Source organism: Vipera berus, assembly GCF_964194415.1.
Source record: "Vipera berus genome assembly, chromosome: 3".
Taxonomy (NCBI): Eukaryota; Metazoa; Chordata; class Lepidosauria; order Squamata; family Viperidae; genus Vipera; species Vipera berus.
Window position 1 is genome coordinate 75762395 of NC_138204.1, and position 13194 is coordinate 75775588.

Below are 13194 nucleotides of genomic sequence, written 5' to 3' on the forward strand. Positions count from 1 at the left end.
TACATATTTCAGTACCCGGAAGAAGAAGAAGAAAACCCTGTCAATGTTTATGTGATTGTCAATTTTCAAAATAAAAGTTCACATGTAGGCAGACAAAAAAAATAATCAGTAAATCCTTGCATGTGGTCTCATTAAGACTTGAAGGTGACTTCCCATCCAAATACAAACCGGGTCTATTCTCACTTAGTCTTTTGAAGATCAAACACATTGCTAGGAGGCAATCTGAAAGGACAGCTAGGAAGATAGTCTGAAATGAATCTTATTTCACCAAGTGAACGCACATATATATTTGTTCCATTCTCATCTTTGTCAAACGCGCTTTGAATGAATGCAAAACCCTGTAATTTTTTTTTATTTAGTGTGAAAGGAAACACGGAACACACTGCACACTGTAGATTTCTCACTAGTATATAAAAATAAGAGCAAGTCCCACCCCCTTCCTGGCACTGATGATTTTGGGTAATGAAACGTCTGCAAGAAAACCACTAAGCTCAGAGAGCACCAAGGACCTCACAGATTTCTCTTTAAAACTTCCTTCAGTGATGTTGAAAATATCAGACGATTCTAGCTGAATATAGCAAAAAAGCTGAAGAGTAACCATGACTCTCCAAAGTATTAATCAGTAAGCAGAAAGATGAAATTAAATCTTGGGAAGAAAGATAATATGCTGAAAGCAGTGGAAGCTTATTGTCATGGTTCCGACAGATGAAACTCTTCAAAAGAACTTCGAGGCATTGTTTACCTTAAAGGATCTTTTATTTGAATAGGATAATATCGGCACTTGCATAATCGAAGCCAAAAACTGAATTCCCCTCCCCTGGGCACATAGTATCAAAGCACAATTCCCTCCTCCAAGTAACAGTCATAAATCATATCCCCCAATTAGCTTGAAGCTTGAGCTTCCTCTCCAGCTCTCCAGTCCACCAATTCTTTTATCAGCTCTGAGTTCAATAGCCTTGATTCTCACGCTAGGTTTTAGTGTTGTTATGTCTAGCTGGACTCTCATTCACATCCCCCCCACTCCCAGCATCACCTAACTCTAAAAGCGAAAGGGAAAAAATGGCTACATTTCCATCTGTTGTCAGTGCAAAAACATCCGATGTTAGCAGCGTTGACACTTATTCAAGGGACAAAGAAGAGTTTATGTCAAGCTGAAACATGCAACTAAAGCTTATACTATAATTTTGTTTCCAAACCTTGCGCTAATAAGAGAATGAGAATGTAAGGTTATGATAACTGTGCCCCAGCTCAGTGTTTCCCAATCTTGGGAAATTTAAGATATATGGACTTCAACTCCCAGAATTCAATTTCTGGCAGTCGAAGTCCACATATCTTTAATTTCTCAAGGTTGGGAAACACTGCCCTAGCTTCATTAAATAAAGAGCTAGATTAGTAGGACATAATTTTTGTTGTCATATTGGAACCTAGCCTTGTCATCATTTGACCTATTGACTTTTGGTTACGTATGTTGGGCGTTCCCTTCATTTAGGAAATGTACTGGTAGTCCTTGACTTACAGCAGTTCATTTAGTGACTGTTCAAAGTTGCAACAGCACTGAAAAACAGCACTGACTTATGACCATTTTTCACACTTATGACCACTGCGGCATCCCCAACATCACATGATTTACAATCGGACACTTGACACTTGAGTCCTTCGGGAATAGGGCGGTATTTAAATTCAATTAATAAATAAATAAAATAAGTAAACTGGTTCATCCTTACGACAGCTGCAGGGTCCTGGGGTCATGTGGTCACCTTTTGTGACCTTCTGACCAGCAAAGCCAATGGGGAAGCCAGTGTTACTAATTTAACAATGGTAGTGATTCACTTAGCAACTGTGGCAAGATAAGTCGTAAAATGGGGTCAGACTCACTTAACAAATTTCTCACTTAGGGACATATATTTGGGGTAAGTTGAGGATTACCTGTATATCAGTGGCAAAACTGTAAATAAATTTGGGGTACATCTCTTGAAATGGGGGTATGTTTCAGCCTTACTGTCCAATAATTGGGGTGAGCAGCCTAGTTCAACAACCTCTGTCGTGTTAGATAAGTATGGTCCTTTGATAGGAACGGTCATTTCTTGCAGCTTCACAATTGGAAGAGGTCTAAGATTATATAAGCAGAGGCAGAAAAAGAATGGAGCTTTTATCCTATTTTTGTTCTGGCTTCACTTACTCACTCACTTGTGCCACTCCATTTACCTTGCTTCCTTCAGTTGTTTAACCCTTAGGGAATGCAGCCCTCAGCTGAAAAAGAGTTGCCAATTTTAAGGAATTCAGGGCATGTGAAATATCCGGAAGGACCCAGGATGCATATTGCTTTCTTTTTAATGTGTTTTAGGTTAACTGTATGCAGTTGCATCATAATATACTGTAAGTAAAAGTGACCCTTTTTAGAACCAAGGACTGCAAACTTGCTGTATTACAAAAAACAAAAACCAAAACCCAAACACCCTGTATTCCTTATCGCTTACATGAAAGAATTTCACTGCAAATATATACTATTACCCCTTGGCAATGCAATTTAGACATAGTGAAGATTAACTTTCCCTGAAAGAATGTAATCTCCCCCATCCAAAGCATACATTTTGTGATCTGTTAAAGCAGCTTTAAAATAAAAGCAAGTTATTATAATAGTCCGCCTTAGGATGCAGCTCAAAATTATAAATTATCCTGCATTGAGCTTTAACCAGGTGGTATTTATTTTACAAATGGCTGCACAGGAGCTGAGCAGTCGATGGCTTAAATGAGAATGCAGGATTCTGAAATTTTAAACTTCTTTTTTGATAATCTAACTAAATCTGTCTTCTTTGTCAATTTGTCCTCCATTCCGGAGATAAAAGTATGGATTTAGATTAAAAGAAATCTTCAAGAGGAAGAGTTTATTTTCATCATAAAAAAACAGGGTTACGAATATTTCCTTTTTCGTCCTAGCAGAGTTCTTGCATAGCTTCAGGATAGGGATGGTTATTTTGTCATAAATAGCCTGTAGATATTACAGAAATTATTTGATTTTGGATTTTTTTTTAAAAAGAGACAAATCTCTCTTCATCCAGCAAAGACTTTATAATAGTATTCTCTCTTCTTATGAGCTTAAATTTCACATTTTGAGAAGGACATCATGAGAGAGAGCTTACCAATTGATCCTTTATAGGAGAAAAATAGTTATATTATATTGCTGTCAGCACAGCAAGATGATGGTGGACATAGTTTTCAGTGATTTTGGTGGTGGTGTTTTTCTTCCTAGCATAGTAAATTGTTGAGTTTTGATCAGTGGTGGGATTGAAATATGGGAACAACCGATTCTCTCTGTGGATGCTGCTTCCAGAAGTCCATTCTGGGCCTGGGCAACAAAAAATTAGCTACCGGTTCTGCTGAACTGGTGCGAACTGACCGAATCCCACCACTGGTTTTGATCCATTTTATCAGATACAAATCAGTTACTGCACTAAATGAACCAGAAAATACGCAGCCAGTTACATTGCACTGTCATCTTTTCACACAGCTGCAACTTATAAAGTGGAAAAGAATGGGATCTCTGACTGGATTTTCTTGTTTTTCTTTGAAGACGTTTTGCTTCTCATCCAAGAAGCTTCTTCAGCTCTGACTGGATGGTGGGGAAGGGAAGGATTTATATTCTTTGCAGACAGATGGTCATTTGCATTCTTTTAGAGAGTCGTTGAGGCCACTTGGAGGTTTATCTGTGTCTTCAGGGTCATCTGAGTAGTGCAAATGGGTGTGGGGCTTTCTTGGAACTGCTGAAAGGATCATCTTGTAGACTGGAGATAGATGATGTTGTATCCCTTCCCCTCTCTTGACATAGATGGCCTCTTTGACCCCTCTTTCAAACCAATGGTCCTCTGTGTACAAAATGTGGACTTTGCTGTCTTCAAAAGAGTGGCCTTTGTCTTTTAAATGCAGATGGACTGCCGAATCTTGTCCTGGTGGGTTTGTTCTCCTGAGTTATGTCATGCGTTTATGAAGTGGTTGTTTTTTGCCCTCAACGTACAGATCTCCACATGTCTCACTGCATTGTACTGCATAGAGCACATTGCTTAGTTTGTGTCTGTGTGTTTTATCCTTGGGGTGGACAAGCTTTTGCCTTAGTGTGTTCTTGAGTTTAAAGTGTGCATGTATGTTGTGTTGGTTGAAAATCCTCCTGAGCTATTAAAAGATACTAAAATATCTTTAATTAAGATATTAAAAACATCTTTAACATAGGTTTTAGAGGGTAGGATTGCCAGTTATAATTTTCTAAGTAGATTCATTTGGAAACCCACCAAAGTTGCTCAGAAATTCATAGATTTAGAGAACAATTTGGGACCTGCAGTCAGATGCTTTTGCTATTCGTATGTGTGTGTCTTTGAACCAGAAAAAGGTTTATATGCTGTTTGATTGAAAGCACAATACTATGAAATTGGAAAATAATGAAATAGAAATAGCCATTGTAAATTCTAACACAACAGTCTATGTGTGTTGAAGCCAATCTTGCATTGACCTCTTCACAGTTCAGTTAAGCCAAAAGAGAAATAAAAAGCTTTTTCAGGGCCAAAAAAAATCATCCTAAAAATATGCCTTTGATATCTGAAAATATGGGACAGTGGCAGAACTTTTGTGCTTTCACTGGCTAATGTTTTTATTACCCATGCAATCTTCAAACTGTAAATTGGCCCAAGCATTTCTCTGCTGAGAATATCAAACAAAGAAAAGATGTGTATCTAGATATCGGCATGTCATGTGTATCTGGAAGGAAATAAAGTTCCTGTCAGAAAGATGTAGCCAAGAGGGTTAGTTTCCAGGCAACCGTGTGGAACTAAGGAGTTGACAGCTGGCAAATATTTTGCAGAACTCTTTGACAGTCCTCTGATGCTGGAAGTAGCCATATGTTAAGCATGCACAGTAATATTTAAGAAGTGGTTCTTAACTTCGAGTGTAGACCATTAATTTTGGTTGCTGACCACTTATCATATCTTGAGGCCCCTCATAAATTGTCCAGATTAAAACTGATTTAAGAATGTATATCTCTTGGAAGTGCACTCCTGAAGAATGAGAACCACAAAGTAATTTTTTCCCCAGAGGCTTATATGTGGACGGTAAGATAAACCCGTGTTGGTTGATGTACCAGACTTCTATGTGCTACATATCTTTACGTTGCAAAGTTATTGGTCAATCACTTTTATATTATTTAGCGATGCAATCCATTAATTTATAATTAGGAGCAAGATGGGACTCCGTGAATCTCCTCAACAGGATTATTGCCTGTAATCATATACTTCCCACTATACAATCTTTCTAGTTTTCTCTGATTTCAAAAGAAAGATTAAAAGCTGTGCAGGAAAGCAGAAGTTCCAGGTAATGTTACTATGGGGAGATAAACACAGTTCAGTGAAATAAATAAAGAAGAACTTATTGGTAGGCTTGCCTGGTATATGTAATGCCATCTTGAAGTAGGTTCTATTTGTGCCTACCTTACTACTTAGTTGGCATGAGGCAAAGACTGTTTTTTTTAATATTTTCTGTTATTTTAAGTCTATAATTTTTATGAAGGATTTTTATTACTGAAGTAAAAACTAATACAAACTAAACTTAAAAAACAATAGTAAGAAAGAATAAAAAGTGCTAGAAAAAAGAAAAATAAAGAAAAATGTAGTATAAAAAAGAAAAGAAATATATAAAGAAGTTATTTCCAACCTTAATTAGATACTGTGGACAATTTTAATTATCCTTTCTCTCGTATAAGGTCACAAACATTTATCTCTTCATCCCAAATCCCATTCCTTACCTATAAGCAATTTCTTTTTAATGCTGCTGTTAGCAAAAGATCTGTAAAGGACTGCCAGAACTTTAGAATAAATGCCTTATTTTAATAAGACATAAATAAACCAACTTTATATTCCTTACTTTTATTTCTAACAATCTTTATCTTTAATTCATTCAAATATCGTTATCTTGATTTCTCTTCAATTCTACTTTATCTCATCATTTCTCCTTTTTTTTTTTTTAAAAAACTTCAGCCATTTTCTTTTGTAGATCCAGTAAAGCATTCTTTTCCAAGTAATTTTTATCTGCCTCTCATTTGTAGTTTTACTTTCAGTACTTTCTCTGTCTTTTCAGACACAATGCTCCACATGTCGTTCCCTCACTGACATCTTTTGGATATAATCTATCCATAGAAGTGTATGTTTAAACTTACACTGCTGTTGAAGCTTCTATTTTCTGACTTAATTCTTCAAAAATCTCCTTCAAATTTCCCAGTGTTATGATGTTCTGTGCCATCTTGCGAGTCCCAATCAATGGACACCAAAAGCTGACTTTTTTCCTCCTACTTAGAATGGCTAGGCCTCTCTAAAGTTTCTCAAGTCATAAAGGCACTCATCTCTATTATGAACCAAGATACCATGAGAAGCTATTTTTTATAGTTAATTCATAGATTTTATAGTAAAAAACAATATTTCAAATTTAACTAGATCCTTAAATTGTTTATAAATTACTTGGATCAAAATCTTATGTAGCTTTTTGCTGTTTATTTCCAATTATTAATAATAATAATAATAATAATAATAATAATAATAATAATAATAATAATAATAATAATAATAATAATAATAATAATAATAAGTTGGAAGGGACATTGGAGGTCATCTAGTCCAACCCCCTGCTAAGGCAGGAAACCCTATACCATTTCAGACAAATGGCTGTCCAGTCTCTTCTTAAAAACTTCCAGTGTTGGAGCATTCACCACTTCTGGAGGCAGGTTGTTCTAACTGTCAGGAAGTTTCTCCTTAGTTCTAGGTTGCTTCTCTCCTTGACTAGTTTCCATCCATTGCTTCTTGTCCTGCTTTCAGGTGCTTTGGAGAATAGCTTGGCTCCCTCTTCTTTGTGGCGGCCCCTGAGATATTGGAACACTGCTATCATGTCACCCCTCACCCTTCTCTTCATTAAACTACACATACCCAATTCCATCAACCGTTCCCTGTATGTTTTAGCCTCCAGTCCCCCAATCATCTTTGTTGCTCTTCTCTGTACTCTTTCTAGAGTCTCGACATCTTTTTTACATCATGGTGACCAAAACTGGATGCAGTATTCCAGGTGTGGCCTTACCAGGGCATTGTAAAGTGGTATTAGTACTTCACGTGATTTTGATTCTATTCCTCTGTTAATGCAGCCTAGCACTGTGTTGGCTTTTTTGGCAGCTGCAGCACACTGCTGGCTCATATTTAAGTGATTGTCCACTAGGACTCCGAGATCCCCCTCCGAGTTCTTAAGCTTGTAATCATTTTTTCTGTTTTCTCAAATTTGAAGTTAAACTCACCCAGCGATTTTTTTAAACTTGACATTCCAAACATCTCTTAATAGTTTTAAGATGTTTAACTTGCAATTTTTGAAAGTGATTAGAAAATGAGACTTGCGAACTTAGTGTCCTTTAAAGTGCTCTGCCATGGTTGTGAGCAAGATTGCAAGTCTCTACCAGCGCTCAAACCCATGGAAGATTGCCATTCTTCAGCCTCCTTGCAAGTAATAAGCATATGTGGATGATGATCTATCCTTTATACTGGGTAAATTGCAAAAAATTGATCTACTTACCAGTTCTTCGGTCTCTGCTGTGATCGTCCTGCTTTTGTGGAGATGACTTTGGTTTGCTCCCCTAGAGATAAATTTTAATATTTTCTTAAATCTGATGTGGGACTATTTTGTACTACTAAATAAATAGGAGTAGGAATGTTGCACCCTATCTCTGTAAAATTTGGAATTTTAAGAGGATCTAGAACAAGGCAAAGAAAGATCTGTTATATGTGCTGCTTCTACTTTCATAACATTGATTTTGCCCTAGGAATGCTATCAAGTAAGAAAATATTTAACTGTTTAATTTTAAGCATTAATAGTTCTATGTATTGTTATAATATCAAATTCTTTGTGTCACATGGTAAGCTGAAAGGCAATGGATGGATTTATACGTGATTTGGTTAATTATGGCTAGATGGTTGTCTAGAATTACACATGATAGCCATAAAACATACTTTACCCGTCACAAAATATGTGTTTATGGATCAGGCTAAACCAAAATCAATGAGTTTTTATTTATTGTTCAGTACAAACTGAACAACTCAAGTGATAAGGGGCCCAAAGTCATATTTTGCATTATAATTGAATGACTTTTTCTAGGTTACTCATTATAAATCTTTCTGGAGCCTACACCTTTATAATCATTATAAATCTTTCTGGATTCCACACCTTTATATGCAGGGGGGGGGGGTTTGAGTAAAAAAAAAAAAAGAGCTAACACATGGGAGGCCACCTGTGCTGAAAATATTCTCAGAACAACAGATGTCATAGAACAATTCAGTTTCTGTTAACACCCAGAAGATAACAGGTTGTTGCATTTTGCTTTTTAAAAAACCAATTGAATATCCATTGTGCTTGAAATATGTTTTAAGACAGAAATGAGAAATGGACTTTTTAGAGTATGATTTGGGGCCAGCCACTCTCTCTCAGCACAATCTACTTCACAGATAGTTGTTATTAAATAATAAGAGGTGGCAACACAATAACCACATTTTGGGTTCCTGAATGAAAGGCAGTATATAAATTGAATGAATGAATAAAATCTAATCATGATACTTAGGAAATGGATCTTATTTTTGTTGTTGTTGTGTAATTCTGTTTGGGACTGTATTACATAGTTCCAAACTATCTGTTACACCAGTGGTCCCCAACCTGTCCGGCTCTGCGGACCAGTGGGGGTGGGGGGAGAAAGTATGTTCCACACGAGTGGCAGGTGAGCATGCATACACAGCTCCATTAGCGTGAATGGCAGGCATGCATGCTGCACAAGTGGAACTGCACGCACATGTACCCTTGATTGCTGCTTCCATGGCCCAGTTCTGAACAGGCCACGGCCCAGGGGTTGGGTATCCCTGTGTTACACAGTATTAATTTACATGGAAAAGAAATAGCTTCTGGACAAAATAAGAAATGGGCAACCAAAGCTTTTCCCCACTGGTTCTCCCACTGCAGCTGCCCTTAAATGCTATCACAGTATTTACCATTTTAAAAGGAGCTTTAGATATTACTGCATATGTTTGTGTTCAGTGGATTGCAATCACAAGTGCTTGTTTCTTGAATGACAACTTCCAGATGTTTTGGACTGTAACTGTCACTTTTCTCCTCTCCCTCCTGGGGCTGACAGAAATTGAAGTCTAAAACATCTGGAGGGTATCTAGTTCCCTATCCCTGGTTTACAATTAGTAAAACATAAGATGCGGAAATACTGTTTATTTAACAATATATTTCAGAGCCTATATGCCCATGTAAGTGTGTGCAGGCCTAAGGCACTAAGAACAACATGAATTTAAATAAGGGAATTTATGCCTAGTTTATGGTGAATGCAGATTCTTGGAAAATTTGCAACCTCAGTTATATTGAGTCAATTAGGGTAGTAAGATAGTCTCTTTGAGGTGCTTTTTTGTATTCAGCACCTTCATTGAGTTAACATTCTGGGACAACCTTTAAACTGGCTGTTCTTCAACCTTTCCTCAATCATCAGCATTCTCATCAAAATCTGATCAAGTAGATTTACATTAATAATTAGACTATTGTGCATTTGCAGATTAAGAACCACCTTCATAAATGTAAAAGAATGTTCATGGGAACGGAATACAGTGTATGCATGAATATGGGTGCTCCATCACTGGAGGTTTTTAAGGAGAGACTGGACAACCACTTGTCTGAAATGGCATAAGGTCTCCTGCTTGAGCAGGAGATTGGACTAGAAGACCACCAAGGTCCCTTCCAACTATGGTATTCTGATATTCTGTTAATTAATAGTAAAAATATGATTCAAGTAGATTTAGTCATGTCAGAATTCTCTACATGACTAATTCATGTAAACTCCTGGTAGTTAATAGTTGAAATCTGTGAAGGAATAAAATTATGTTCCGTCAATCTGATGCTTGCTAGATCTATGGGATTACAACCTACATCTTCTCCCAATAAGGATGGCCATCATAAAGAGCATCATTATCAAGTTATCTGGAATGAACCAGATTGGGAAGGCATGGAATAGAACATTTCTTTCTTAAGTGTTGACGTGAGACTCATTTCTTCCATTCAAGAATTATCATTTGTTCTAACAGAAATTAAAAGTGTTGAATTATTAAAATGAGTCATAGGTTAGTAGGGAAGAATCAGTAAATAAATGAAATTGTGAAAACCAAGGAAATGATGCACTCGCACAAAGACTTTTACAATGTTTGTCAGAAGATGTATAATGTTGGCTAAAACCTATTTCTCCTTAGAAATAAATACTCAAAGGAGCAATTAGTGCATTGTGTGTTCCATCATGAAGTATGAAAAGCAATTTTTGGATAGAAATGTAAAGCCTATCCATTATATTATATCCATACCATGATATAATCATGATTCTATCAGTACCAAAATTTTACCAAAAATAAGATGACTGAGAAATGCAGCAAAGAACATTTCTCTTGCTATATCAAAGCTAAGATTCTGGGTTTTATTGTCTTACAAAAAGCTGCACACGCTGATTAATATGACATTATAAGGATCATTATAATTTAAGGATGTGATTTTTTTTAATATACAGCAAAATCTTTGAACTTATCACTGTGAAGATTATGGGTTAATTAAGGATATAAAGGGCATCAAATTACTGTAGTGAATTGCTGTTATTACCTCATGAAAAATATATTTTACTTTGTAATCTGTATCATTTTGTTACAGAAAAATATAATACATTTTTTTTAAAGCCTGGGGATTCCTTTGACAATGAGACGTTATTAGAAAGTTTTAAAATACATACACACGTGAACAATCATCTGAAATTAGTCAGCCAGCAGTAAAATGTTTCAGATGGATGCATGTATTTAAAAGTATTGTTTTCAGAAGTTGGAAACACAGGAGCCCCAAAGCAAAGAAAGAAAACAGAGATTTTAGGTATGGATTAAAATGCATGTTGCGTGTTCTTAGAATATTGTTCTTTCTTAGTTATTGGAGCTCTTTCCTAATTTTTCTTACATATGTTTAGCTCATCACAACATGCAACAAATCACTGCATTGGATTTTGGTTGGTAGATATTCCATAGAAGTTATGTTGTTAGTTAGCACCCATGGATGAAGGTAAGAGTTTTCAGAAAAGCCAAGCTGATGACTATAACCATCCCTACCACTTTGTATATGTGTTGCATGTGTGACATGCATAGAAAGGGGTAGGGCTTCAATCATGTAGTTGTGGCCATCCTCTAGACTTTTTGACACCTCTCATCAGAGATTCCCTTGCTATTAAGTGCTCAGTTTTGCGGTTGTAATTTTAATAGTTATAGGCATGTGAACTCCTAACTCCTAGGAGTTGACATGAACTAGTCATGTAGAGAAAGATCTCTAGATTTCAAAACTGAAGTATTTAATTTTTTTACTATGTAAATATTGCTGAACATATAACCCTTTCAGATTCAAAACAGATATTGGGACATTTACTTATGACAGTCTAGATAAAAAATATACCATAAGAATTTGCAAAATACTCCTTGTCTTAGAATATTAAAAGACGTTTAACAGATTTTTTTTTCATCCAGGAACAATCTGTTCATCTTAAGTTACCATGGGAACTGGTGTATTTAAGAGATTTTTTTTGTTTTTTTTTAAATAGTGTTAGTTGCAAAGAATCCTTGCTTAGGGGAAAATGCTGGTTTTAATATTATTTAAAATACTATTTTGGGAATTAGAATTGGTATTTGTGTTTTTTTTTTGTAGAGTCTACTGATATTTCCCATTGGAGTCTTCAGTAGTAAATAATTATCATTTGGATTAAGATATTTCTCATTTGTAATGAGAAAACAATGATAGATGCATCTTTTGTAGAGGCATTTGGTGCTCTATTTATATAGAGATGTTATCACTTACCAAATCTATCTGTCTAGGTCCAAGAGGTCATTAGTGAATAATGCGTTGATGTTTTGATGCTAGGCAAGATCACATAATTCAGTGGTTTGCCACCTTCTCCCAAATAAAATATTAGTGCTACACTCAAAGCCATCAACTGCATGACACTGGTAAAGATAAGACGATTCTCATTTGAACCGACCAGTGTGAAAGTTAATGGAACAAAACAATGGAAACAATTTGTTACCGATGCTGAAAACAGTTTGTTGCTGTGTTCACCTTTGTAAATTACCACCCTAGGGTTGACAGTCCAGTTAAGTCCTGGAGATTTCTATTCACCCAGTAATGTTAAACAGGCGATAATTTGCAGAACCAAAACTAAAAAAAAAACCATCTGCTGCTTCTGTGAAGTTGATATAGTTCAAATGAGAAAATGAAAAATTTGCTGCTTGAGAACAGAGCTGCAAAAAATCCAGCTTGGCTGTCAATCAGGAATGCTAATGTGCCAAATTGGTGCCAAATCAAGAATAATCCACCAAGGATGGGCAAAAGTGTTTGCGCAGAGACAAAAATATATGTTTTCATAAGTAGCACATTAAATGCATCGCAAAGAAAAACGATAATCATTGAAGAAATGCTATTAAAATAAGTGGTAAATAATTAGGGAGGATAGGTTGGAGTTGATGGAGAAAAATCCATGTTCGTGATACAGGTAATCCTCAAATTACAACCATTCATTTAGTGAGCATTCAGAGTTACAATGGAACTGAAAAAAGTGGCCTATGACCGTTTTTCACAATTCTGACTGTTGCAGCATCCTCGTGGCTACGTGATCAAAATGTGGCAGCTGGCCTATATTTATGATGGTTGCAGTGTCCTGAGGTCATGTGATCACCTTTTTAAACTTTCTGACAAACAGAGTCAGTGGGGAAGCCAGATTCACTTAACAACCCATCTTACTAACAACTGTGGCAAGAAAGGTCATAAAGAGGGGCAAAACTCACTTAGCAGCTGTCTTGCTTAGCTGCGGAAATAGCTAACTGAGTTGTAAATTGAGGACTAACTATACTTAGATAGTGGAATCTTTCTTTATCACCACACACCTTCCTTCCCCCCCCATATAATCTTTTATGTAGATCCTAGTGCAGGGGTCGGCAACCTCGGCTCTTTTATGACTCGTGGACTTCAACTCCCAGAATTCCTGAGCCAGCATAGCTGGCTCAGGAATCCTGGGAGTTGAAGTCCACGAGTCATAAAAGAGCCGAGGTTGCCGACCCCTGTCCTAGTGGAAGA

The 13194-nt window shown here is 36.4% G+C and overlaps 1 protein-coding gene across 1 annotated transcript in view; it reads left to right on the top strand.

Annotated features, from left to right (window-relative positions):
* AK5 (adenylate kinase 5) overlaps window positions 1-13194 on the top strand; it is a gene marked incomplete at both ends in the record, with an annotated part of 136709 nt that overhangs the window by 82060 nt on the left and 41455 nt on the right. Inside the window, 2 exon segments of the mRNA XM_081322397.1 lie at window positions 2345-2371; window positions 2374-2376. Of these exon segments, the coding sequence (XP_081178523.1) occupies window positions 2345-2371; window positions 2374-2376 (30 nt within the window).